At 38.8% G+C, this 27,894-nt stretch overlaps 1 protein-coding gene and 1 pseudogene across 3 annotated transcripts in view; one reads left to right on the forward strand and one right to left on the reverse strand.

The window, feature by feature from the left end:
- The window catches only part of SMARCA1 (SNF2 related chromatin remodeling ATPase 1), a gene marked incomplete at both ends in the record, with an annotated part of 74,714 nt that extends 59,530 nt beyond the window's left edge, over positions 1–15,184 (reverse strand). Inside the window, 6 exons of one of the 2 annotated variants that reach the window (XM_080909673.1) lie at positions 3,259–3,438; positions 6,591–6,691; positions 6,801–6,901; positions 7,240–7,406; positions 10,092–10,178; positions 15,014–15,184. In XM_080909673.1, the coding sequence (XP_080765799.1) occupies positions 3,259–3,438; positions 6,591–6,691; positions 6,801–6,901; positions 7,240–7,406; positions 10,092–10,178; positions 15,014–15,184 (807 nt within the window). Of the gene's footprint in view, positions 1–3,258; positions 3,439–6,590; positions 6,692–6,800; positions 6,902–7,239; positions 7,407–10,076; positions 10,179–15,013 lie in introns of both variants that reach the window. The other variant, XM_080909672.1, reaches the window with a different exon arrangement.
- On the forward strand, positions 26–3,036 carry LOC308415806 (uncharacterized protein C3orf38 homolog; annotated as a pseudogene). Its single transcript has 2 exons — positions 26–79; positions 1,906–3,036. The product of its transcript is annotated as an uncharacterized protein C3orf38 homolog (transcript).
- Positions 15,185–27,894: the final 12,710 nt, after the last annotated feature.

Genomic DNA, 27,894 nt, shown 5'->3' on the forward strand with positions numbered 1-27,894 from the left:
TAAATCTTCACAGGCCGTAGCCAACATGGTAGCCAGTTTGACTGAAAACATCTTAACTGGTATGAACTTCATTCCAGATGTTATGGGCCAAAGTAAAACCACAAAATTTTAAAGGAAGCAGAAAAATCCATGTGAAAAGGAACTACTTGTTACTACAATTTCAGAGTTGAGGCGCATAAACAAAACCAATTGAATATTACAAAGACTCTACTTCATAATTCATAAACATGCACAAAATGAATTGTTGATTCATTCAGCAATATTTATAAGTATTCAGCATATATTAAAAGATTTCCTAGACTAATACAGTGGACAGAAAAATACCTCTTTATCCACCTCAGTTATATGCTGTGTTGTCACATTTTAAAAGGCAATTAAAATTTTAGAGGACTGTCACAGGGTTGGGGAGGACTGAGTAGCATATCTCCTTGACTCCTTGTTTCACTGAGTGACAGGTCCAGCCTCGTGCTTCCTCAGGGATTTCATGGAATTGAGACGTGTTTTTTTTTTTTTTAATTTAACTCCTTTAGAATTTATTAAACTATTGAGCAGATTTCAGGCTAAGTATCTTGATAAAATATTGAAGACCTCATGACCCAAAGGCTCTTAAAATTGTGCACCTTGAAATTGACTCATAACTACAGTCAGGAGTGATGCGGACTAAGTGATTAAGACTATGTCTGTTTCCATGTCCACTAGATATAAATTTCCCTGTGATAAATAAAAACAATACTGCAACAGATTGCACGATGACTTTATACCAGCTAAGATCACGAGGATCTCTTTTTATATAGACAGGATCAAGAATATCTCTAACAATGTCACAACTAAAATGTCTTTTTATAGTCATTTTTCCTTGTTAACTAGTAGTCTCCTAATGTGTTTATTAAAAGCCAGAAAAAAAGTAAGGGTCAACATATCTACCCCAAATGATACCAAAATTCAAAAGGGTCTACTAATGATCATCTATAATTTTAGATACATCAACTTCAATCTCTAAGAAGTGAATTGTACCATATCAAATAGTAGTAATGACCAGAACAGAATTCTAAGTGACCAATTTCCTATGGAAAAATAGTAGGCTTCAGGGGGAATTAACCTTGTGATTCTAAATTTATGAACTCAGTGGCTCAATATTTAAATTATTTATAAGTTAAATTTAAATAAATTTAAGTAATTTTTCTTCAAGCAAAATGATAATGATAAAATTACATAATTCATTATGGGACTATATTACTGAAGGTATCTCTTGACAATTCATCTATCTAAATATGTAAAATAGTATAACGTTTTATTTTAAATTCTGTTCTCTGGAGGCAAGATAAAGACAAATTTCAATAATACTCTTTATAAGCAAATTATTCTTTTGTGGTTTTGCATAATTTATTACTTTTTGATTGATTCTACAACCCTAAAAAATAATTATAGCCTACTAACTGGACAAATAGAAAATCTAAACACCTTCCTCCCTGGCAAAAATCCAAATTTCTAGTATTATCTGAGAACATATGCAGGCATTACAAGCCTTGCCTGAATACAAAGTGCTGAGGTTCTCTACAGTCACAGAATATGTCTATGTGTGGACAAGTGTGTAAAGCCAAAATGTTAAGTAGCAGAACTTAAGTCGTTCCAATTTCCACACTCTGTCTCCTAAGTAGCACAGATGATAAGGTGGCTAATAGTACATATTGAAAAGTAAATACAATTCATAAATGTGGTAAGTAAATGAGTTAGCATATGGACAATACAACAAAGCCTAGATGGGAGTCAGTCCATCTGAAGTGTCACTTAGTAGTAGTAATAGTTGTAGTAGAAGTTAGTCATAGCTTACTTAAATGTGTTTAATGGGAAACTTATGCAGCTGTAGTCTAGAAATAATAGTCTTTACAGTCTTTTTAAAAGTAGTTTCTCAGCCGGCCGGTCACAGGACATGAGAGTGACATTAGTAGCATCGTCCTCTGCCCCCTTTCCCAGGGACGAGATGTCAGGACTCAGCCACTTAGAGTCATAGAGTCAGAGGGCTGCCGAAACCTACTCACCATGCTGGACAATGACGAGATCTTGGCCCTTTGTGACACTGTCACCAACTGCCTGGTGTAGCCTATGGACCACCAAGATTCTATTTGTGCAATATTAGTGTATAGTCAAAATGTAGAAGAACTTCTGAGGCTCAGAAAAGTCCTCTGAGAAGTCATATTTAAGTATTTGTCAACACAGGGGGTGATTGTATGTACCTCCAGCTACTGAAAAACACAATCTTATTCAGAATGCAAAAGGTTACTGGGAAGAACAGTCACCAAAACTGAAGGAGACAACAAAGTCGGTTACAAAAATGTAGGACATCCAGCTCTTTGAGCAGCAGACAAAGGAAGATAAAGAAGCTGGAAAGGCTGATTTTCATCACTTAGGAGAAGTCTGTCACTGGTTCTTTGAACTTCTCAATTCTCAGAATCTCTTTCTGGGACCACCTCAAGATGAATGGGGCCCACAGCACTTCTGGCATGATGTCAAGCTTAGGTTTTATTATAACACCTCAGAACAGAACATGACGGACTACCATGGAGCAGAGATTGTGAGCCTTCGCTTACTGTCATTAGTGAAAGAGGAATTTCTTTTTTCTCAGTCCCAACCTTGATTCTCAAGGACTAAAATGTGTATCTTCTCCTCATGGATTAGTTATGGTTGGAGTTGCAGGGACTGTCCACCGCGGAAATTCTTGTTTGGGCATATTTGAACAAACTTTTTGGACTTATTTGTAGCCCTTTTGTGGAAAATCAGATTCATCAACAGAATCGTTGGAGGAAGTTCCCTTGTTCCGGGGTCATCACTGAAATCATCTGTAACATTTGAACAGATGATTTGAACAGTGATCTGGAGGCCTTTTATGACGTAATCCCTTTGTGGAATAGCCCTGAAGTAAGACTTACTGTAAGGCAGATATTGGGTAGTGGGACGGGAGTCCAGGCGTTATGTAGTGGAAATGAGGCATCACTGAGCAAAAGGGAAATGGATTTGCCTAACCCTCTCATGCACTGAGCGCTGTGCCTCAGCCTGGAGAAGCTGCAGCAACACAGCACTGACCATCTCTAAGTCACCGCAGAGATATGTGAGAATTGACATGTTTCAGCTGAAATACCTTTTCGGACTAAAGACTTGCTATTTCTATTTGAGTTACAGCGAATGTTCTGTGAACTTATTGCGGTCTACCAAATAAATCCCACTTTAGATGTTGTAAAAAAAATGTAATTTATCACTTACTCTCACATCTTTGTCTCCAACGAAACAAATAACACGGAGAGACGGGACCCATCGTTTAAACTCATTCATCCAGTTATGCAAAGTAGACTTTGGAACTAGAACCATGTGGGGTCCAGGAATGTTTCTGTAGTGCTTCAGGTAACCGAGCAAAGCAATGGTTTGTAAAGTCTTCCCAAGACCCTGTATTTATTATCACAAGGGGAAAATATGTAAAGATGCTTTTTTAATGAAACAATTTGTTAGAAATAAGATTACAAAAAAAAATTCTTACCAATTATCTCACATTAAGGATTGGGTTTCTAGCAATGAAAATGAGAAGGGACGTTTTTAAAAGAAGAAAGACATGATAGCATTTCAATTCACTATTTGTTGTGAGTGGAGAAGAAAGGAACCTAAACCCTGCAGTCAAAATATTGCTTAATAAATCACTTTTCCATTTAGGACATGCTGACTCTGTTGAGGAGCAAGTAAACTGATCCGTAATCTTTTCTAGTAGGAATTTTGAGGTGAATGTTTCACAAAAAAATAGACTTCTTTCCAGAGCCAGTTAGTTGAGTTAGTGAACTTTCTTTCCTATTGTCCCCAATATTATGCCAGCCCAGACATTCAATATTCAGACTGTGCAATTCAAGACGCTCATGGCTGTCTACTGGCACCCCATACTCTTAAAGACCTTGAGAATCAGAAAGTCACAGAGAGCAGCAGTGTGAATAAAACTTAGATGTCATTAGCCCAGTGTACTTTTATAAAAGTAATATATCAAACACCCATGAGCCTGGCGCCTAGCCTATGGGAACGGGAACTGTGCTGTTCAGCCTTTAAAAATAAGACTCATCACTTTAAAATAAGAGGTAGGGTGTGGTTCAGTGGAGAGCACATGTTTAGTATAAAGCCCTGGGTTTGATCCCAGCCTCCGGAGTAAAAGTAAACACTAAATAATTAAGCAGCTTTTGCCTAATCTCAGCAGAACATAAAACTTTACTCTGTGAAGCTAAGTGCCACTTTTATGGGCTATATCTTATCTGATAAGTCATGTAAGATGGATTGGTATGGACAAGATCCACCAAAACCTTAAAATGTTTAAGAATATGATTATACTTCCAGGAATTCTATGATAACGACGTGAGAGGCACAGAGAGACTAACAATAAAATTGTCATAGTGGCACTATTTATACTCACAATCCAGCAACAGGGGAGGCATAGAAGGAATCAATGGGACCTCCTTAGATGGTAAAAACTTACTTTGACAAAATGTTATAGAGATATGAACAATACGTATGAATGTGAAAAGGTCAGAATGCCAAATTATGCATACCACATGATCTCAATTATACATCTTAAAAAAAAACAGTTAAAAAAGAAACAGCAAAATGTCAACTATGGCTATTTCTCAATGGCAGAATTGCTATATAACTACTATTACTTAACATCTATTTTGTTTTCTAAATTTCATATATTTTCTAAAATGCCTCAATCTCTTTTAGTACTTAAAACAAGTTAAACATGATGGTATACGTCTGTAATCTCAGCTTGAAGGGAGGCTGAAGCAAGAGAATCACAAGTTTAAAACTTGAACATAATGGGACCTTATCTCAAAACAAAACATATAAAAGGGACTGGTGTGTGGCATGGTGATCGAGCACTTGCCGAGCACACTCACAAGGTCTTAGTTTTAAGCTCCAGTACTGGAAAGGAAAAGGAAGTGGGGAGAGACAATAAAAAATAAGATAGAATTAAAACTTATATGGCATCAGCAGAATGTTGAAGGGTCTTTAGATCATTTGTCTTAGACAAGTTGTAGGCTAGAAGTTCTTAGGGTGAATAATCCTTGTCCTGTTGACAGATAAACCAAGGCCCTCCTGCTATGAGCAGAATATGGCCCTCAACAGATAATGAAAATATAAGGAGCTACAAATCCTTGCTTTAAAAAAAAATGTCCAGCCATAAACCTAACAGCTGATCAGCCAAAGATGAGTCCCTATGGGATAGATGTCATAAGATGCATTTCATCATTTGGCCTTCTGGATAATAGTGATTAAAAATGTGGCTCCCAAGTCTCATGGATATTATATTATTGGGTTAAATAGATATATAAGTCCCTCTGTCCTTTCTTAAGTCTAATTTTATGAATTTTGTTTTAGCATACAAACCTGGGCTTCCATACAATCCCCTCATCTACTCAATTAGCATCTTAAATGATCTTACTTTTTCTTTGGTTATTTTAGATGTGTGTCCAAGCTTATCAAAAGACTTCGACTTGGCACTCTACTGTTACAGAGGCTCAACATTAAGGCCGAACATTGTGGCTATGCCTATAATCTAAACACTCAGAAGGTTAAGGCAAGAGGATTGAATCCCATTAGTTAGTCTGTGGCCATGTAATAATGGCAAGTTATATAAAAACTGGGTCTATATTCCCTTATGTATGAATTTGTTCATTCATTCATATATATATTGTTTGGCTTATATATCCCACCCCATTCTCAAGAAGATGCCGGCTTGCCCGTTGTAAAAACATAGAAGATAAATTAATGGTAAAACGGGAATTAAAAGTTATCAAGAAAAATTAGACTAGAAGATAAAGCATAAGGAAAGGGAAGGAAAGGGAAGGGGAGGGGAGGGGAGGGAGGAGGGGAGGGCAGGGGAGGGGGGAGGGGAGGGCAGGGGAGGGGAGGGCAGGGGAGGGGAGGGGAGGGGAGAAAAGGGAAGGGGAGGGGAGGGGAGGGGAGGGGAGGGGAGGGAAGGGAAGGGGAGGGGAGGGGAGAAAAGGGAAGGGGAGGGGAGGGAAGGGGAGGGGAGGGAAGGGAAGGGAAGGGAAGCATCAAGGGCAGACCTTAAAGGATGAAGAGATGTTCCCTTTTGGCACTGCACTTTTCTCTGGGCTTCTTGGAAGCCAAGGTTCAAACAAAAACAAGAGCAAAAAGAGGTGTTGTACCACTTCAGGAAATCTCCATATAATCTTGGAGCCATGCAAATGTATTCTACAAGTTATTTGAACCGTTGTACACATTCTTTTGCAGGCTGGAGACATAATTCAGATGTTAAGAGCACTTGTTGCTCTGACAGAGAACCTGAGTTCTATTTCTAGCAGCCATGTGGCAGCTGACAGCCATCATAACTCCAGGTCTGGGGAATCCTGTGCCCTCTTCTCTCCTCCCTAAGCACTGCAAACACATGATATGCGTATAGGCAGGCAAGTCACTCACACACATAAAGTAAAATAAATAAATCTAAAAAGTAAATTATTTTGCCACTAAATAAAGCTTTTGGACATAGGGCTTGAGGAAAGTTCAACACCATTAAGAACATCCTTTGAACACAAGTGCCTTACCATTTCATCAGCTAAAATACCATTGACTCCATTTTCATACAAAGAGATCAACCAGTTTAGTCCTCGGATCTGATAATCTCTCAGGGGTCCTCCTTTCACATCTGAAAACAAAAATGAAGAACCTCTCAGAGTTTTACTAATATACTCAAGGAAATTTGGTTTCTCTCCCACTTAACTGCAAACCAACCATGAGCGTGATAAAGTACTCACAAGAAGGTGAGACCTCAAATCTAATGCACACATTCGATGTTTTTCTACTCTCTGACAGAAGCTGCTCATCTTCCTCTTGTTCTGTGCGCCTGTGGCGATAGCTAGGTAAAAAGACAAAAACAAAAACTGTCACATTCACAGCCAATGCTGAAACACCAATTGAGATTTGCAAACGTCTTTTATTTAAAAAGGAATGTATTATCTAGTGTCTGGCATAGAATGTCGTAGAGCAGTCTACGATTTTGTTTTGTTTTGTTTTGCTTGGGGGGGGGGTAACTAATTACATTCTGTTAAGGAAAAAGAACAGAAATCATTGTCTCCAAAATATATTTACATTGCCGATAAACTTATTATTCATAGAAAGTTGTGCTAAGCAAATGAAATGATAAAGGGGGAGGTTACAAGGGAAAGGGAAGAACATAGAAAGAAGACTGCATACTCTCCAGCAGAACCCAAGCTCTGCTTTTCATCTTTCTTTACTCGAGGGCGAGCCAGTTTCATGTTAAGAGGAGATGTTGGAGACTTCTGTGCTGAAGGTTGAATGAAATGTGCAAAAAGTTCCGTCTGCTTCAGTAAAAACTCAAATCTCTTCGCTCGGTCTGCTTTCTAATTTACAAACGAGAAGGAAAGGTAAAGATTCTCTTTTTGTGTTCATGCAAGGTTATTTATCAAACATTTATATTCTGCTTCAGTTATGCAAATATACTCAGCGCTTTTAACATATTCGTCTACTAAATTCCCTTTGAAATCCATGAGGTGGTTGCTAGGGTTGTACCCATTTTACAGATAATAAAATGGAGGCACAGAATGGGCAAGGAATGTTCCCAAGCTCCCCCAGATTCTAAGTAACCAAATTTTAAAACAGTATTTCAAGTAGTTTGAACAAAAGAAAAATAACCTGACAGATTTAGTAAATGCTCCCAAAAGAAGTATACCCTTGGGCTTGGAAGCTTAGTGCAGCAGTACAGTACTGCCAAGGCTCAGAGTTCAATTTCCAAGTGCCCAATATGACAAAACGATCAGAAAGCCAAAATTAGAAAATGAATCCTCTTTCTAAACATGATCCTCTTGTTCTTTAATTTAAAATTGCATCAATTATGTGTGTCCTAAACATAGAAATACATATATATTGGAACCAGGCATGGTGGCACACAATTTCAATCCTGGCATTTGGAAGGCAGAGGCAGGACCATCTCTGTGAGTTCAAAGTCAGCCTGGTTCACAGAGCAAATTTCAGTACGACCAGAACTACAAAAACAGACCTTATCTAAAAAGACATTAATAAATGAATAAAATACATATACGTTATAATACATACATACTATAAAGTTTGAGAATTATCAAGCTGCATTTAGAAATAACTGGAATCTACACGTAGAATATCAGCTGCTCTCAACAATATTTTCAGTGTCATGGTACAATAATGTAATGACATTTCTTTCTGTAAATTATGTCATTCTGGAAATTTATATTTTATGCTACTAGTATGTAAGGAAACAGAACCTAGATAAAAATATAGGCATGCATATATGTGGAGTAGTTCATATATATTAAGTATTTCCATACATAACGTTGATGTGTAGTCTAAAATTTCAATATTACATCATCAAAATAAATGGGTTGTTTTATTTTATTTTTATTTTTAGATGCCTATTTGTGTTCTGATAAAAGAAAGAAAGGGTGTGGATTTAGATGGGAGGCGGGGTATGGAGAACCTGAGTGTTAGAGGGAGGAAAAACATAATTATAATATAGTTAAAAACTATTTTCTAAAATAGAAAATAGAAAAAAATAAAAATAAGCTGGTTCCCATCAAAACCTTAAAAGATCAAGAGATTACTTTGTCCTAAATAAAGGAAGAAATATTGATTTTATTCATAGTCACTCTCTGACCGTTCAGCAGAGAATACTTGATTACTGGTAAAAATTAATAACAGAGAAAACTTATAGGAGAATTTATTAACATAGATACAAGACTTAGAAAAGTACATCCAGATTACAAGCTGGAAGGAGGCCAAAACTTCCCCAATTCATGTTATCCTCTCTGGAATGTTGTTTTTAAAACTGTTAAAACATTAACTGTCTCCTTAGATGTAGTCTTAAGCATTAAGGCACAGACTCCTGTAAAAATAGCTATCAGCAGCTAAACCACATTTTTTTCTCTCTATTTAGTTTCAAAACTGCAAAAATAGACGTTTGAGGGGGAAATTGGTTTCAACTACCTATTCAGTCCTCGGTGTCTGAAAATTAAACAAGTCACAAAAGCAATATATGGGACTCAACTAAGATTACACTACTTGACTATATAGTACTTTCATGCACTGGGTTAATAAGCCTGAATATGCCTCTAACAGTGGATTAACATACTGCACATTCTGTTAATGTATAGCATCCATTTATATATAATTTAAGAAAGAGAAATGTTGATGTGGCATTGTGACTGCATTCTCCTCAGGGTACAAAGCCACACTGATACTGCCACCCACCAATCCCTTCACCACTGAGTACACAAAATGTCTTTGTTTTACAGCACCTTAGTATTGGGTAAAGAACATGGAGAAAAAGTGAGACATGAATTCTCATCCCAACTATTCTACATAGTTTCTGTGATCTTTAATTACTTTATTCAATAAAATGCAATTGTTGGCTGGGGAGAAGTTTCCATGGGTAAATTGCTTATCACAAAGGTATAATGTCCTGAGTTCAAATCCCTAACACCCACATAAAAAGTAGGTACAGAGGCATGCACCTATATTCCCAGCATTGACAAAGAAGAAATGTGTGCGTCTCTAGAGTTTACTGGTCATCCAGCCTCATCAAATCTGTGAACTCGTGGTTAAGTCAGTAAAAAAAAAAAAAAAATTAAGCAGAGAGTGATTAAGGAAGACCTTATCCAAACCCTTCTTTAGGGTAAGTCAGAGGGAGCCAAGATCAAAACTAAGGTGAGCAGTGACTGAGAAAGACACCTGACAGACGATTCTGGCCTACACTCACACACACACACACACACACACACACACACACACACACATGAATAAATAAACACAGACACACACATACACGGAGAAAATGGTTTTGACAATTAAATAATTAAATTACATTTATACTCTGAAATCATATTATGCATTATAAACAGACAAGTCTTTCTTATCTTTGATCCATAAAAATTAGCTATAAATCATGTATGGTAGGGTACATCAATAATCACAGAAAGCAGGTCTATCTCACAAACAAACAAACAAACAAACAAAAAGAAACATGCTGCTTACTACCTTACCAAGGGTATATTTACCATTTTCTCTTCATATTCTGGGTCCATTTCTTTTTCAGAGTCGGAAGCTTTAGCATCAAATTTGAGTTGAAATGGAGAAGTGATTTTCTAGAATTTCAAAGGAAATAAATATCAGACAATTGCAAAGCAAGGTCTTTAAGCTGGTAGATGTTCTCCCTTGAAGGAAGACAAAATAATTAATTAAGTTGATAAACAAACCACTGAGGGATTCATATTGTAGCAATGATGAAAGTTATGAAGCAGTCCTTATTATTAATCCAGTTCTGTGCACCTGAGGTCCAATAAAAAACTATAATATCAGAGAGATGGTATTAATCAGAATAAAAACCAAAAATAAAACACTGGGCCTTTTCATCTATTTTTTAATTAAAGTAGAAGAAATGTATAGCCATAAGAGACTTAGGAATCCCGAACAGGCTAATGTTCAACCACAAACCAAAGAATTCAAGAAATGTAAATAACTCTCCCAAACAGTTCTTTATGTACTGGAAACAAGCCAGACTTTCAGAATAAAAGACTCTGGCTTCTGTTCCTGAAATGACACTTTTAAAATTTGTTTTCCTAGACTAATTAAAGCATGCATATTTTTATACAGTGTGACACGATCTCATACACTTAAAATAACCCACTAATACAGCTTCAAACTGGTCACTTTATCTCCCCTGTAAAGAAAACCATTCTGACTATTGGTGTTACAAGACTATTTTATAGGAGGAATCCATCAGAGCTAGTCTCTGTTAACTGCTGAGACTTTTAAACTTGTAATTTAGCGAACACTAGCATCAATTCATAGCTTAAGAATAAAACCACCTGTAAGTACAAGGTTAACATCTTATGTATCTCACATTTTGTAAGAACAAGCCTATTGATTTGAATATCAGGGAAGATATAAAGTAAATAGCCTTCTCTAGGAGAAATCAAAAGACAAAATAGCAAAAGCAAGAACCTATCCATCCAGATCAATACCAGGAATATTTGAGTTTAAACAGAGACTGACGAAATTAAAGCAAAAACAAGAAATGAGGTTGCATTAGCCACAACTTCTGTCAATGAGTCATTAAAATCTTCCAGAATAATTCAGCATCAGAATAGAACCTTAAGCAAGAAAAAGAATGATTCCAACAATTAATGACTTTCTTCCAACATTTGCTAAAAGTTTTATTTTGAGGAAATTCAAACAAAAAGTATGCGGCTTGACTCCGGTCAGAGTCCTACTTTGGAGCACTAATCACATAACAACTATGTTGATTTATAGCATCTCATGTGTCATGATCAACTCCATGAAATGTCTCGAAAGTAATTCTGGGTGTGCTGGAATAGAAACTGAGAAAGATGCTTTCAAGCTCATACTTTCAACATGTCATATATGCTGTGAATCATGGTGCATGCCTTTAATACTAGCACTTTTGAGGCAGAGGCAAGTGAATCTATGTGAATTCGAAGACAGCCTGGTCTACATAGAGAGTTTCAGAACAACAAAGCAATTGAATCTTAGATAGCAAAATTCACATCTTTATCTTAAAAGATCAATGAGGTGTAGTTTTCAAGTTTTAAAACAGTAACAGTTATTTCACCATGAGGCGCATGCTCGTGTGCATGTGCGTATGTGCGTGGGTGCGTGCGTGCGTGGGTGCGTGTGTGTGTGTGTGTGTGTGTGTGTGTGTGTGTGTGTGTGTGTGTGAAGAAAACTTCACTTTCAGAGAATTACATCTCAGGAAAATGTATTCATTACATCTGTGCTTAAAATTCTAGTCATACACTGGCTGAATTCCTCATCTTGAGAAGTACTATTAAAAGCAATGGGTAACCACTTCATTGACACAACTCTCCACAACAAAGTCCTTTTTTTAAAACCTACTGAACCTTCTCATTTCTATTTAAGTGTGAGTCCCAAAATATGTTTCTCATACAAGAAAGGATAAAGGATAAATAAGGTTTGTCTAGTGGAATACTTGTGGATTTTACTATCTTGCAGTCTTTAATGTATTTAATGTTTTGACCATTCTATAAATGTGTATAATATATTTGGTCACTTTCACACTTCTTCTTTGATTCCCCTCCCACTTCTGGTGAGCTCTTCTTTATCCCACCCAATGCACCCCTACTTTCCTGTCCTTTTTTATGTGCACATCTTATATAGTATTGATGCCAGGAGAGTGTGGCACAAGATAACCAAAAACTTTTGCCTCTAAGACCATGACTTTGGTGTTTTAACTCTTTCAAAATATTATTTCTACATTCCTAAGTAGTCCAACTGTCACTTAACCAAGTAAATTCAAGAACTAGGAGGTAAGAAAAAAATAACCCTGTGTGGGCTAAACGTCACAGTCCTTTTGATCCACTTGATTCAGCATGAATGCATTCTTCATTCAGAAGTGTCTTTACCTTCATTTCTATCCAGTTCTACCTCATTTGATAGTCTAGCTTTGCACACCCCAAGAAATGAAAGCAGTGGCAAATGGCTTAGTAAAGACCACCAGATAATGTTTATCATAGACATCAGGAATAGATGACAGAACTCCAAAACTAAAATGCTTCTTCTTGTATAGTAGCATCCTTTATCCTCAGGGTCGGGCGTCCCGGTATTTTCATTATTTTATGGTAGATAAATTTCTTCTGATGAAAGTAGATGAGGTCTTTAAAAAGTTGTAAGTGAATAGCTGGCTAGCAAGGAGACAGAAAGAATTATTAGAAACAAATAATTAGAAGTTATTATTACTAAAAAGAGTCTGAGAAATGGTTATTTTGTTGTGAGAAAATAGCATGCTTAATGTCAGCTGGTTTGTAGCTGGTTTGTAGCCCTGTCAAAGTACACAAAGCTACGACTATGAGGAAAGGACAAATGGGAACCCCTTACAGATTCAAGTGAGTACAAAATATACTTCATATTTTAAAGGAGTCATTTATGTACATTTTTATACATCTGTGTGGTTGTATGCACATGTGGGTGTGATGATCCCATGCACCAAGTGTGGAGGGACAGAAGAGAGCACCAAGTGTCTTTTATGATTTCCACTTATTCCTTGAGGCAGAGTCTCTCCCTCAACCAAGAGCTGCCTTTTCTTCACTAGGCCATCGAGCACCAGCAATTGTCCTTTCCTATCTCTGTCACCCTCAAAGATGAGCTTCAGGTGTGTGCTGCTGCACTATGGGGTTGGTAGAACCCAAATTCTAGTTTTCATGATTATATATAAAGTGCTCTTAACCCTTTCTCCCATCTGATCCCAAAGTTGGCTTTTAAGGACAAATGAAAATTACATTTTAAAAAAGATTGACAAAAATAAGAATCTTTAGAGATCCAGGAAATGCAAATGAAGTCCATTCATAATAGCATACAGAGTTCATGAACATACAGCAATACACTTCATGCTTATTACATATGTTTTTATTGATCCCACTCTTTTCAAAATTGAAATACAAAACTTAGATGATTTCAAAATTCAACACCGACTATCAGAAGAAGAAATAATAATTAACACTTACATTTGCCTAGTCCAGAGAATAAAAGGCACTAGGTGCATTTTTTAATTTCTTAACCAAATACTTGGAATTTTGGCCCAGCTTTAATGACCAGTGCTTTCTTAATGATCTAAGTACTACACACGTCTTACACCCAGTGTTTTCCATGGTTGTCACTTCGCACTTTCTGTTGAATCAACCTTGCAACAGTAAACTACATGACTTAACTAACTAATGGATTTAGCATCGTTCTTCTAATTCTAGGTAAATGGTGTTAATTTCCCCAAAAAGCTATTCATTTGGTCATATACGATTGTATAATGATTTATACAAAGCCACTTGAGATTTCTAAAGCATAATTATAATTACCCACCATTTTTAAATCATCGTGTATCTTGTAAAATGGGAAAAAATCCACCTATAAACAATCTGTTGATGATACATCAAAACTTCTGATGTTCCACCCTATTCTTTGACATAAATTTTTCAAAGCACTGTATGGTTTTACTTATATATTCCTGGATTTGTCTTTAATAGGTGTAACAGTGGCCATCTCTCATGTGTTCATCCTACAGAGTAGGACTTTACAACGTTTAAAATAAAATGTGTTCAGGGGTGAACGGTGCCCCACTAGGCAAGGGATGTGAAAAGCTGGAAGGCCAAAGGCCAGATAAGGGGATCATCTGTGTGTCCTGGAGTGAAACACTAAACCATCAGGGGCGGGGCAGGAGAGGGAGAGGGTGCAAAGGTTGGACATTTTCCTAAGACAGCAGGGTTCCTCAGTGTGAGGGTTGTAAATAAAGCTCAGAGAGGATGTTTTCTTGACACAGCACCCCCTCCTCGCCATGAGGCAGGGATCAAAGGAGCATGAGAGATTATTATTTTTATTTCTGTAATCCCAAAGACAGACACTGCCAAGCACAGCAAGCAGTATCTTCCAATCATTCTCCCTCTTCCCCTCCTGTTCACCACTGCCACCACCAACACCTTGAAATTTAAATTACAAAAATAAGCCACAGACAAATCCCCTTCAGCTCGATGGTGGGACTGAAGGGCCCAGATTCCCCAGGCAGAGGCCGACGGGAAGAGGGGGGTAGAAGAGCGAGCAAGGAGAGGGAGAGGTGGAGGCATTTTCCTGCACAGCCCCAACCCCCACAAGGTTCCCCCAGTTCCGGGAAGGTAGACAGGGACCCGGGGCTAGGAGAGACTCGGGGCTCAGGATCGGGACACCCCGCCACCCGGCCGCGCCCCCGCCCTGCCCCGCCCCCGCTCAGCAGGCGGCCAGCAGGAAAGGGGGAGGGGAGGGAAAGCTAGATGGTTCTGCCGCCCTGCTACCCCCATCCCTGCGGTGATCTTGGTACCTGTCGGCGCCAAAAGGTCAGGGTTTGGGCCCCTGCGAGGGGCCAGGCACAGGACGTGTCCAGCACACACAGAGCGCGCGCACACACCCCTTTCCTATTTACCTCCTTCTTCTCGCCCTTCTCAGTGGCCGTGGTGGCTTCAGTGGCGGCAGCAGCCGCTCCCTCCTCTTTAAAGGTGGACGGCCCGGGCAGTTCATCCTCTAGGACCACGATTGTGGCTCTGGCATCCGAGACTGCCACGGTGGCTGCCTCTGTGGCCGTGTCCGGCTCCATGGCGTTGGAGCGGGAAAGACGAGGTGGGACAAGGAAGGGGAGAAGGGAGGTTCCTGGGAGACAGCGGTGGCTGCGCTGGAAAGAGCTTGCTAGAGCAGGGGTAGGGAATACTAGCTTCCAACCCCTTCGCTCGCCCCCCACCTTCTTTAAATAACCCTCAACCCTGCCCCACTTCCGTCCACCCACCCTACGTCATGGCCTCCCCCCATCGCCCTCCCCCCTCCGCCCCCCCTCACCAATCGCGAGACTCCCCCTCCCCATCCAGAGCCCAGGCTGGTCCCACACGACCAACTGTTGCCTGACTGTGGGGTGCACCGAGGGGGGGTGGAGAACGAAACCCACAGCTCATGAACCCTTAAAAATTCTACTTCTCCATATGCCCCCAACAGCGAGCCTGAGTTCCCCTGACAGATGTGTGCAGAAGAAATTCCCTTTCCCTTCAATCCATTCTACCTATCCTGTACCTCTGTACCTTGGGGTGCACTCCCCTCTTGCACAAAGAACTCCTCTGCTTATGAGTGCACTGTAGGTCTTTCTCCGAATAGTGTTTCTTTGGAAAGCCCACAGTCCCTCTAAGGACTGCCCTTTCCCGGGTTTCTGAAAAGATTGGATTGATGGTTAACAGACACCTTCAGAGACTCTGCTAAAAAAGAACTTGAATCACTTGTTGGCAAATAGTCTGGTAGAAGGCAAAACCTGACTCACATTTTATGAGTAAGTGTTTTGCTTTCCCTTCTGATTTTCTCAGATGACCAATATGCAGGAGTCCCCTCTTTTGACTGCAGCCCTGAATTTTAAAAATCAGGGGGTTGTGAGAGGTTACCTAGTATTAGTCATTGAATTAAACAGCTAGGATTTTTTTTTTTCGCTTCTGTTCTGTTCACATCTTTCTACTAATCAATGATCGCTGAATGTATTTTGTAAAAGGTACAAGTGTGTATAGACACATTTATTAATAATTGCTTCTATGTCGCATCATTTATCAGCAATAGAAAGGTTGACATCCTAGCCTTTAAAATCCAGTCATTAGAGATGACAGACAGCATAATATGTAAGAAATAGTATACCAAACAATCACAATTATACTGTTTCCAATGAAGCAATCGAAACAAACCCAAAGTTTGGTTTAACTTCCATCGACACACCTTCCCAAACAACACAACTAAAATAAGGTGTGGTTTATTCAAATGGTACCATAGCAGTCGGATGACCCCAAATATTTATCTATTACTGGTCTCCCATACCTTAGTGTGAATGGCTGAAAGATTCTGCCTCTGCTTTTCAAGCATCAGATTCCATGAGAAAAAGAGGAGGGGGACAGAACTAAATCAACTAGCTGACTATTTTCTATGAAATATGCAAATATATTAAGGATTGCAAATTCTTGCCTCTTGCCCACTGCCTGTACAATCTACTCAAATATTAAGATCCTTTAGTAAACAAGTTACAGAAAACCTGAAGGGACACAGTGAAATACACATATCTACCAAACAGGAAGTAGAGGGTCTTTCTTTCTTTCTTTCTTTCTTTCTTTCTTTCTTTCTTTCTTCTGTTTTTCATCCATATTTCAACTGAGAGAAACTAGAATCCCCTCTTTATCACTTGCAGCTTGTAGAAGAGGCATAAAAGCAGAAAAACTATTTGTTACCTGTTGCTGTGTCCCTGCTAACAAGGTACTGGGTGACACTAAATTACTCATTACTACTATACATGTTTATGGTATACCATGGATTAAATGCACTCTTGTCAGGAAAACTTTTATTGTATGAGCCTGTGTTCCACATTCCATTAGAAGAATGTGGAAATTGATTTAGGGGCTGGGAATAGACCGTATTTGTTCTTTAGCAATTTCCCACATATGTGTAATGTGGCTCTTCCTTTTTGAGACAGTGCTGAAAGTGCATTCAAGTAAACACATTTGGCTGTAAAGGTTGATACTTAGTCAATAGACTTTGCCACAGGATTCATGTAAATATTAGCTTTTGGCTTAGAGCAACAGCTGCTATGTACCCTCCTATTGTGAATCTGCCTAGAATTCATAATTTGTAGACCTTGTTCAACTCAGCTTGTTTATGATGCTCAACACTTGCTCTATATGAACTTGTGTTTTGAAATTGTCTTTAATTTTACTATTCCACTGGGTTTGGAGAACAAGGCAAGTGTTTATAAAGAACCAGACCCATGTGAATCTCATAGGAATCTCAAAATTAATCTTGCCTCCAATACTAGATGTCTATTTTAACAGATGTGAACAACATAGAACTTGCACAAGGGTTTTGTCGATAGAGTGGGGTCCAGTAGCTACCAGAATTCATGTTCATTCATGGTATCATGTATTTCACAAAATTCATAAAGGCCACTTCAAGGGCTGGGTGTTCCTTCTCTTAGCCTATATCTGAAATTTCTCGTGGGAACCACATGATGGCTTCAAGCCACATCATTATCTTTCAAGGCTAGAACACAGGGTTCTGCTCAAAGTATCTTAGTTGTGGCTATGATACCAGTCTGCTCGAGCTAACAATCTTTCTCAGTTTTTCTTTTGTTTTATTTTAATTTATGGTAGTGGTGTTTTTTAAAGCCATATGTTCTTGATAGTGATTGTGTTAAGGAAAAGCTAATGGTCATATTGAATAGACACATTTTAACTACCTATTCCTGTAACAAATAGTGTATTATATTCTTTCCTCATATTATTTAAGCTCTCGGTAGTAAATTTATTTTTTAAGCATTTGATAATTTCACACATTCACATAAATAAATCGATCCCCTGTCGTATACCCCTCCTTACCCTGCTGGAACATGTCTTTCTAGCAAGTCACATGTTATTTTCTTATCTCCCCTTTGTGTGTGACCCACTGAATTGAATTAGAAACTTGGCCCACAAATGGGTAGAAAATTATTTACTGAAGCAAGAGTGTGACTTACCAGTGGCTACCCCTACCAAAGAAAATGACACTTCTCCTCCAACAACATTTAGCAGCCAATAGTCCCTCATAGAGAGATGGGACCTTAGACTCATCTTTCATCTATAATGAAAAGATAATGGGCCCATTCTTGTGCTGGTCTCGTGCACGTAGCCACACCTTCAGTGCAATGGCTACATCATGTACTGAAGACATCTTTCTGCTGCACACCCCCACAGCCTTTGGCTCTTCCAGCCTTTCCCCCCTCTTCTGTAATGTTCCTTGACCCATGGTATACTACATTCTTACTATCTGATATTTCTAATCTTCCCAATACTTTCATCAAATAAAATTAAGCATATTTGTTTTGCACATGAGAAAATGGAAATTTAAGGTTAAATTCTAAAGTCCATAGCTAGTAAGTGTTATAAACCAGATTCAAATCTCAAACGCATGCAAGCTCTCATTCTGACTTTCATTTCATCTTCCTCAAGTTCCCTGTTCTTTGTGGGGCTTCCTCCTTAATCATGGAAATCATATTGAGAAAATTACTGAAAAACATTTGTCACCTATCTCCCTGGTGTTTCCTATAAATTAACCAAACAGTAATGATTCTTAGGACAGTTACTACTAAGGGGAAACCCTACTGAAAACAACTTAAATATTTAAGATTGAAAAACAAAGTATAAAGCACTTTCATAAATGGAATACTACACAGACATTAAGAATGATTATCTGAGGTGTCAGAGAGGGGGTTCACCCGTTAAAAGGCTGTTCTTCCAGAGGACACAGTTCAACTCCCAGCATCCACAGGGTGGCTCACAACCATAAGATGATCTGGTTCTAAGAGATCTGATGCCCTCTCCTGGCTTCATTGGGCACTGCATGCATACAGTGCACAGTGCAGGCAAAATAAATAAATAAAAATGAATGAATCAAGAACAATTTTTAAAGAATGATTATATAAGTAGATTTTTATTAACACATAAATATGCTCTTAATAAAGAGTTTATTTAAAAAGTAAAGTCAAGAATAGAATGCTCTCAATTTAGATAAAAAGGAAAGAAAAATTATGTAAATAGTGAAAATTCCTGCTCCAAATGTTACAGCAATGTGGTAGGACTATAAAAGACATTTTTTTTTTCTTTTCTATTGTACCTAGTTGCCTATGATATAGCTGCTTTTTATGTAGAGAATAAAGAAAATGGTAAAGGATGAAAATTAAAACGTTGCTTAAAGCAAGAAGTATGAGCTAGTAGAATCAGTCAAACACTGGAAAGGAAAACATGAGTGTGGTAGCATACATCAATAATCACAAGGGAGTAAGGCTATAAGTTCAAGAGATTAGGGCCAGACTGGGCTACATAGTGAGAAACACAACTCCATTTTATCCTAAAGAAGCAATGTGGCGGCGGTGATTATAAAGTAGTAGAAGCAATGTGGATTAATTTACTGAGCACCGTAATGTGAGCTTGGATAAGGAACTTATTTTAACTATAACCATTTTAAACTGTATGTATTTAAAGGTTTTTCTACATTTCGAAATTATCACGTAAAACCTATGTGAGAAAAAAGATACATAAAATTTTCATTTGCTTTCCAATCCTGAAATTCGATCCATGTATAATGCCCTAAGATATAAAACATGATAAATTATATGAATTGTGTTTGTTAAATGCATCATAACACTCATGGTAAAAAATTATTCCTGGCACAGTAGCAGACCCAAAAGCTTGGAGTTCAAATTCTACTTAGTTATTTAACCTCTCTGGCCTCAGACTTGCATATGTAAAACAGATATGATAATATGTAATTTAATGTGGTTAATAAAGATACAACATAAAATGGATGAAAAAATTTAAGGGAATGAAAAACATTTTGGAAGGTGTTAGTGTGTAAAACTCAAACAGTGAATGTTAATTAACAAAAGGATGAAACTCTAGGTGACATTTCAAGTTTCAGACTGAGCCAAGGGTATTTAAAAAAAACTGGCTGGAAGTCAGCCATAAACAGTTGCCAAGTTAGCCGGGTCTATTATTATTTGGAAGGGTCAGCAATGAAGAACAACAGTATGTTTCTAAAGGCAACTTCTGTAGAAGGGCAGTAAATTAGGCGAAAGAGAATCAAGAAGACACTTCTCAACTTAAACTGACATCTACCTGAAGACAAGGAACATACCTAATTCATCTTTTTAAAAATGCTTTGTGTATGATAGTACAGTTTATATATCAGATGCTATTTTAGAGTGATTCACTTTTTGAAAATAATGTAGGAGTGTTCAGTCTAAGAACTAACAAGCGTGGCTACATTTGGCCCTTCACCGTCCATACAATACCTTTGGACAAAAGCTTCTATATCAGCTTTTCATGTTTCTTCCATTTCCCTTCTTTTATCTTGTCCTAGGTTCCCAGTTAAACAGATGTCACACATATAACAATACATGGTTCAGTTATTCAGGCATCATCCCTAGTTTCTACTACTTATAACTCACTGAAATACAGTGTGAGTTCAAATTATATCTTTTTTATTGGATATTCTCTGTATTTACATTTCAGATGTTATCCCTTTTTCCCCAATCCCATCCCCCTCACCCTCTCATTGCCTCCATAAAGGTGCTCCCTCTCCCAACCTACCTCTCCTCTCTCAACGCCTTGGCATTCCTCTTCACTGGGAAAATGAGTCTTTGCTGGAACAAAAGTCTCTTTTCTCACTGAGGCCAGACAATGTTATCCTCTGCTGCATATGCACCTGGGGCCATGGGTCTCTCCATGTGCACTCATTGGTTGGTGTTTTAGCCCCTGGGAGCTGTGGTGGCTTTGGTTAGTTGATAATTTTGTTCTTCCCATAGGTTTGCAGACCCTTTCAGCTCCTTCAGTCCTTTCTCTAGCTGCTTCATTGGGGTCCCCATGTTCAGTTCAATGGTTAGCTGCAAGCATCCTCCTCTGTACCAATATGGCTCTGGCAGAGCCTCTGAGAGGCATCCATATCAGGTTCCTGCCAAGAAGCACGAGCTGGCATCAGCAATAGTGCTTGGGTTTAGTGGCTGCATATGTGGTGAATCCCCAGGTGAGGACTGGGGATTGAGGACTGAGGACCAGGTGAAGACAGGATGACCTTTCTTCCAGTCCTTGCTCCTCTGTTTGTCCCATTATTTCCTCCCATGTATGTTTTGTTCTCCCTTCTGAGAAGGACTGAGGCATCCACCTCTGGCCTTCCTTCCCTTTGAGCTTCATAAGTTCTATGGATTGTTTCTTGGTTATTTCGAGTTTTGGGGGCTAGTATCCGCTTATCAGTGAGTACATACCATGAGTGTCAGGATGACAGATAGCTTCAAGTTCCATCTATTTGCCTAAGAATTTCATGAAGTCATTGTTTTTAATACCTGAGTAGTACTCCATTGTGTAAATATACCACAATTTCTGTATCGATTCCTCTGTTGAAGGACATCTGAGCTCTTTCAAGCTTCTGGCTATTATAAATAAGGCCACTATGGACATGGTGGAACATGTGTCCTTGTTAGATGTTGGAACTTCTTTTGGGTGTATGCCCAGGAGTGGTATAGCTGGGTCCTCAGGTAGTACTATGTCCATCAAATTATATCTTTACCTTGAATGAATGCTTTGTGTGGTGGATATGTTGTTGTCTGTAATGACAAGTTACCACAACTATTTGTCTCAAGTTTTATGGTACCCTTTAATGTGGGCCATTCATTTTCTACACAGCTAGGACACTGTGGTTTGGAATATCTTCAATCATCTATCAATATGACTCTTGCTCATTTGAAGATCACTTCAGATCTGGTCCTGCATCCCCTAAATACCATATGCCATAGATTTCTCTCTGGCATCATGTCCCTGTACAGAGTCTGAGTATTATCCAAGCCATGCCATTAGTTACTTTATTTATTTACCATCCAGCTGTTGATCCCCCATCTACCCCCCAAGTTTCTCACTTTATTCCCCTCCCTCTTGCCTCTGAGAGGGTGCTCCCTTCCCCATCCCCTTTCCCTGGAGCCTCAAGTCTCTTCAGTATTAGGTGCCCATTTCCCCCAGACTAGGCAATCCTCTGCTGTATATACGCTAGGGATCTCAGACAAGCCTGTATATGCTGCCTGGTTTGTGGTTCCATCTCTCAGATCCAAGAGGGGAGGTCCAGGTTAGTTGAAATTGCAGATCTTCCTATGGGGTCACCCTTCCCTTCAGATTCTTCAATCCTTCCCCTAATTCAGTTATAGGGGTCCCCGACTTCAGTTCAATGGTTGGGTGTAAGAATCTATATCTGTCTCAGTCAGCTGCTGGTAGGGCCTTTCAGAAGGAAAAGTTTAATTTGGCTTACAAAGGTGACAAAAGTTCATCCTAGTGGGAGGCATGGCAGCAAGAGTCAGACTTGATAACTGGAAAGGAAGCTGAGAGCTCACATCTTCAAACACAAGCATAAAGCACAGGAAGTAAATTGGAAGTGCTATGAGAATGTAAACACCCAAAGGCTCCCCCACACACCCCATGACATACTTTCTCCAGCAAAGCCAAATCTCCTAAACTATCCCAAGCAATTCCTCAAACTGGAAACCAAAATTTTCAAATACCTGAGCCTATGTGGGAAATTTCTCATCCAAACCACCACATTCCACTCCCCAGCTCCCACGGACTCATGGCTGTATCATAATGTAAAATGTACATAACCCAGCTTCAAAAGTACCCATAGGCTTTCTCAGTCTAAAAACTGTTTAAAGCCCAAACTCCCTTCTGAGACTCAAAGTAATCTCTTAATTGTAATACACTGTAAAAATTCCCAAAAGCAAATTACATCCCTCCAACATGTCTTAACCATTGTTCTATTACTGTGAAGAGATACTATGACCATGGCAACTCCTGTAAAGGAAAATCTTTAACTGGGGCCAGCTTAGAGTTCAGAGGTCTAGTCCATTGTTATCACAGCAGGAAGCATGGTGGCATGCAGGCAGACATGGCACTGGATAGGGGCTGAGAGTTCTACATCTGGATTATTAAATAAAAAGAGAGAGACTGGGCCTGGTTTGAACATTAGAAATCCCAAAATGCACCCCTGATGACACAGTTCTGCCTACAAGCTCACATGTACTCCTACAAGACCACATCTCCTAATAATGCCACTCTTTGAAGAGCAACCATTCAAATCTACTATCCTATAGGGGCCATTTCTATTCAAACCACTATACAACATATGAATGCACAGAATATATGTTAGTATTCCAAAGGGGAAGAAGAGGAGCATAGTGAAGAAAGTCTAGACCAAAGCAAGACCAGAGAGGGCAAACAGCAATACCTGTACACTCATCATATCCATTGTCTATGGGCTTGGATGATACCACACATCCTACATCTCTCTCTTGCAATTTTTTCATTCCCTATACTCATGACTCTGACATTATGCGGGTAGTTTAGAAACCAATCTGGCATTACATTACTAGAATTGAAAACATATATTGTGGTAGAGACAGAGATGTACCACCTAGATACTACTTCAAGAAAGTGCATTCTGTTCGTATTTGGAGACCAAAGTAAAGAGATAGCCTTCAACTGTTAGCTTCCAGAGTCTGCCCCAGCAGCAGAGAGACCCTTGAGCCAACATCCTGAGTGAATAACTCAGGCAGGGATGAAAGGGACCATTTTAGCCACACAGTAAACTCACCAGTGGGCGTTACTTGTTCCAAGGATCCAATGAAAATGTACTGCATCTATATACAAGCACTTTTGTGAGAAACCATTAGGTGAAATTAACAAAATATCAAGTATATACTATATATCTTCAAACATATAAATATATGTATATTATATGTTTATATGTTATAACATAAAAATAAGAACAAGAAGGAAATAATTATCACAAAAGTCAAGATTGTGGTCTATGGTCAAAGATGATAGTAAAGTTTCTGTGGTTCTGGGTGTCAAATCTACAGCCCTGACTCTGCTAAGGAGACTTGTTACCACTAAGCTGCTCCCATAGCCCAATCTTCGTTGTTTTTTTTTTTTTTTTTAAACAGACAGTATGGCACAGAACTTGACAAATGAAAATAAACAATAATTTCTATACTTCAGAGGATTCTGGCTCAGCAACTGGTCCAGGGTTGTGGGAGGAATGATGAGAGGGGTATTATGATTGACTTCCTGTTTCTATTCGGACAGAATTTACATGAGCATTTGCTTTATAATTACTGTTAAAGTGTGCATATCTGTTTTATGCACATTAAAGGAAGAGGAAAAAGCAGACACACCACATGAAATATAAACATACTTTTAATGAGCGTTTTCTTGAAACGGGAGTGACTGTAAATTACTGAGAAAATGGTGGAGGGTAGAGATAAGAATGAGAAGAGGCCATCATGTGTACCTTCATTCTGCAACAATATGATAGAGACAGACCTTGAAGAGTTCCAAGAAGTTCTCTAAAAGGTACAAAGAGGCACTGTTGCACACAAGCAGGAGCATTCCTTTCCAGCCGAACAGTAATAGGAGAAGATCTTCAAAGCAGACAGCCCTATTAAGGTGAGTTCTGAAGAACTGGGGGTTCCATCAGGTAAAATAATAGAGGAGATGGGAGATAGAGCTAAATTAATACCGACATTGAAGTAAGAAGTATGTGTTCAAGAAATGAGACTGCATTTCTAGGTCGGTTTTGCTCTTTAATACCCTGCAGAAAAATTCTAGGCCTTTCATCTTCTTTTGGAAGGGATGTTTAACAGATCCCTATGAAAATGCTACAGGTTTCACAGATACCTATGGAAATACTACTGTGTGTGGTACTTAGTGTTGAGCATACTTCCATAAGCAATAGAGACTAAATTCTAGACTTCACACAGCCTCTATCTGGGCATTACTTCTTTCCAGAGAACAGTAATGAGGTTATGCACATAAAACTCCGTCAATTCTTTATCTGGGAATTCTTTCAGTCACTCCCTATTTAGACTCAGGAAAACTTAAATTCTATCTTCTCCCTCCTTCGGGGTTGCCATACTGATTTTGAACTCGAGTTTTGTTTTGGTTTGTTTTTTAAACTAAAATATCAGTTGGAGGGGAGGGGACAAGCCCATTCCTTGACTTCTGGCTGTAGTTTTCACGGACAGTTATCCACACATACTGCCATCCACTAAGGGAGTCATCTATATGCCTGGCCTCTAAGGTCCAGGCCCCTACTGCTCCCCAACACAGTGTCATCTCATCATTCCAACTTCTCTTTCTACTTGTGCTCTTATCGCTTCTTTGGCTTTTGTTTTTGTTGAAGCTAGAGAGCTAGAGGTAGCATGCATCAACAGAAACTCTTACCACATATGTTTCTTATACTCTGCACTGAGACTTAAAATGAAAACCAAGACGAGGTTCTTCTCTTCCTCTATGACCCCTGCATCAGAGGTAAGATCGGTCTGGGGCCACACTGTCTTCATCACTAAGTGTCACAAGGTAGAGAAACTCAGGTGATCTTCACAGATCATCTCACTGTTTCTAGAGCAAGGTTGACTAAATAGTCCTTGACCTTGCAGCATTCACAAGCAGAAGCTGTTTTCAAAGTCTGATGTTTTGTAATAACAAAATGGAAGGGAGGCGTGGCCTGGGAAAGGAAGAGAATTAGCTAGTGAGGACACGAGAGAGGGTGGGAAGAGAGGAGAACAAATGAGAACAAGTATAATAATGGCACATCTGTATGAAAATGCCACCGTGAAACCCATTACCTGGTATGCTAACTTTAAAAACTAATAATAAAACCTCTGATGTTTCTAATTTATAATGAATGCCCCCTAGTGGTGACCTCGGCTTTGCAAGTACACACCCAGTCAGTGGGTTAAATTCCTGGCTCAAGCACCCGATGTACCATTGCTAAAGGATAAAAATTATTATGTGGATAATGAAAGTCTGTCTTCTCCTCTTGAATTTTATGGTTGAAAAATATTGTCTTGCTCACTGTACTAATTTCTATTTTGTTTAAACGTGAAATTAGAGACCTTTACTTAAATTTGCAAACATGGCTGATTTTATTCCCAATAAATGTCACTGATTTGAAATGGAGGCATAATTCTGTTCTTTTCCTTAGGCTTTCTAAAGTTTCAATTCAAGAAAATTTTGTATTACATCCCAGATTTTTGATCAGCTTATGGATTTGATGAATATCATCTAGACCATTTATAGACGTTTTATCAGTTTTATGCTCGGTATTTCATCATCCCCATCTCTCTGATTCTTTGGAAAGATATTGAATATTTTATGAGGGTTTTTTTGGTCATTTTACATACTGTAAGGGTCAAAACCAAGATGGCAAGCTAGCATTATCTGCGTGGATAAAACCAATCGTGTTGCCTCTAACTACTGCAGATGTTCAATTCCAAAGACATGATGGCTAAATTGAATTAAATTCAAGTCTGCAAAGACTAGTCATGCACAATATCTCAGAAAAGACATATTCAAGGACTTGTGGGTGAAGCTCAGTGGTGAAATGCTGGTCTGGAACATGCAAGTCCCAAGGATCTTCCTTATATAATTGAAGAAAACTACATTCAAAACCAGGTGTGGTAATTCACATCTGTAATCTCAGCAGGTGTTGTTGTTGTTGTGAGATTGAGGCAGGAGAATCGCTGTGATTTTTGAGAGCTGCCTGCTCTATCTAGCGAGTTCCAAGACAGCCTGAGCTGGAGAATGAGAGATTCTGTCTCAAAAATAGAACAGAACAAAACAAAAGTCAGAGGACCTGATGTGTAAAGGCATCTGCTGTCAGACTTGACAGCCTAAATTCAATCCCTGGGGCACATGTGCTGGAAGGAAATAACTGACTCCTGCAAATTGTCCTTTGTGCATCACACATGTCAGTCACACACACACACACACACACACACACACACACAAATACAATTGAAAAATTAAAAGAAAAAATTCAACCAACCAACAAACAAAAAATGCACCAAAGACAGATCCTTGGATCTGAGAAAGACAGATTGATTCTATATTGTTTCAGTTGTATCTCTTTAGCTTCTGAGATGTGAAGGCAAGTAGGTCTGGGTAATGCCTGGCTGTGGAATTCAATATGTGGAAAAACAAGCCAAAAACATGGTCCAAAGAAAAGAACAGTGTATGCAGGATATAGGAAGAAAAAGTAGCCAGGAAAAGGGGAAATACCAAATGAGAGGCAAGGCTTAGGGGAAAAGGAGGGTCCAGAGAGCATCATTTGCTAGTTGCTCCTGTTTTCTGGGCCTGTCAGCATTTCTCCAGGGTATGCATGGCCCCCGGTAATAAACCTTTCTTAGTGCTAACTCTACACAGAAGAAAAAATGTATGTAAACAAAATAAAAATGCCTAACTAGAAATATATCACAGAAATGTAAAAAAGAAATATGTAAATAAGAATGAGCTTTTCATGCAGTTCTGTATGAAAAGCAATTCCAATAGTTGGATCTCTGTGTGGGAAAAGCAAAGCTTTTTAACTAGTGGTAATTTAAAACTCAATGAATCATTTATGTCTCATTCTGCCTGCCTTCCAGCCTCTGGCTGCTGATTCACCTCCATGTAGTCTTTCCCACTGGCTTCATCTGTGCCAGGCAGGCCTGTTTTTGCCTTTACAGACCCTAAGCACTATCACTTGTGGAAGCTCCAGCCAGCAACAAATTAAACATATTAAAATGCATCCCTTCCTGCATTAAACATTTATATTTTGCTATAAATTTTTGAAAGGGCTTTTGTAATTTTGCTTTTGAAATTGTCTGTGCATAGCTAATTTAATTTATGACAGCTGTGATTTCTCCCATAATAATTATGCAGACTTGGGAAGTCAGGAGATCCAACCTCA

The sequence above is a fragment of the Micromys minutus genome (genome assembly GCF_963924665.1).
Source record: "Micromys minutus genome assembly, chromosome: X".
In the NCBI taxonomy this organism is placed as follows: domain Eukaryota; kingdom Metazoa; phylum Chordata; class Mammalia; order Rodentia; family Muridae; genus Micromys; species Micromys minutus.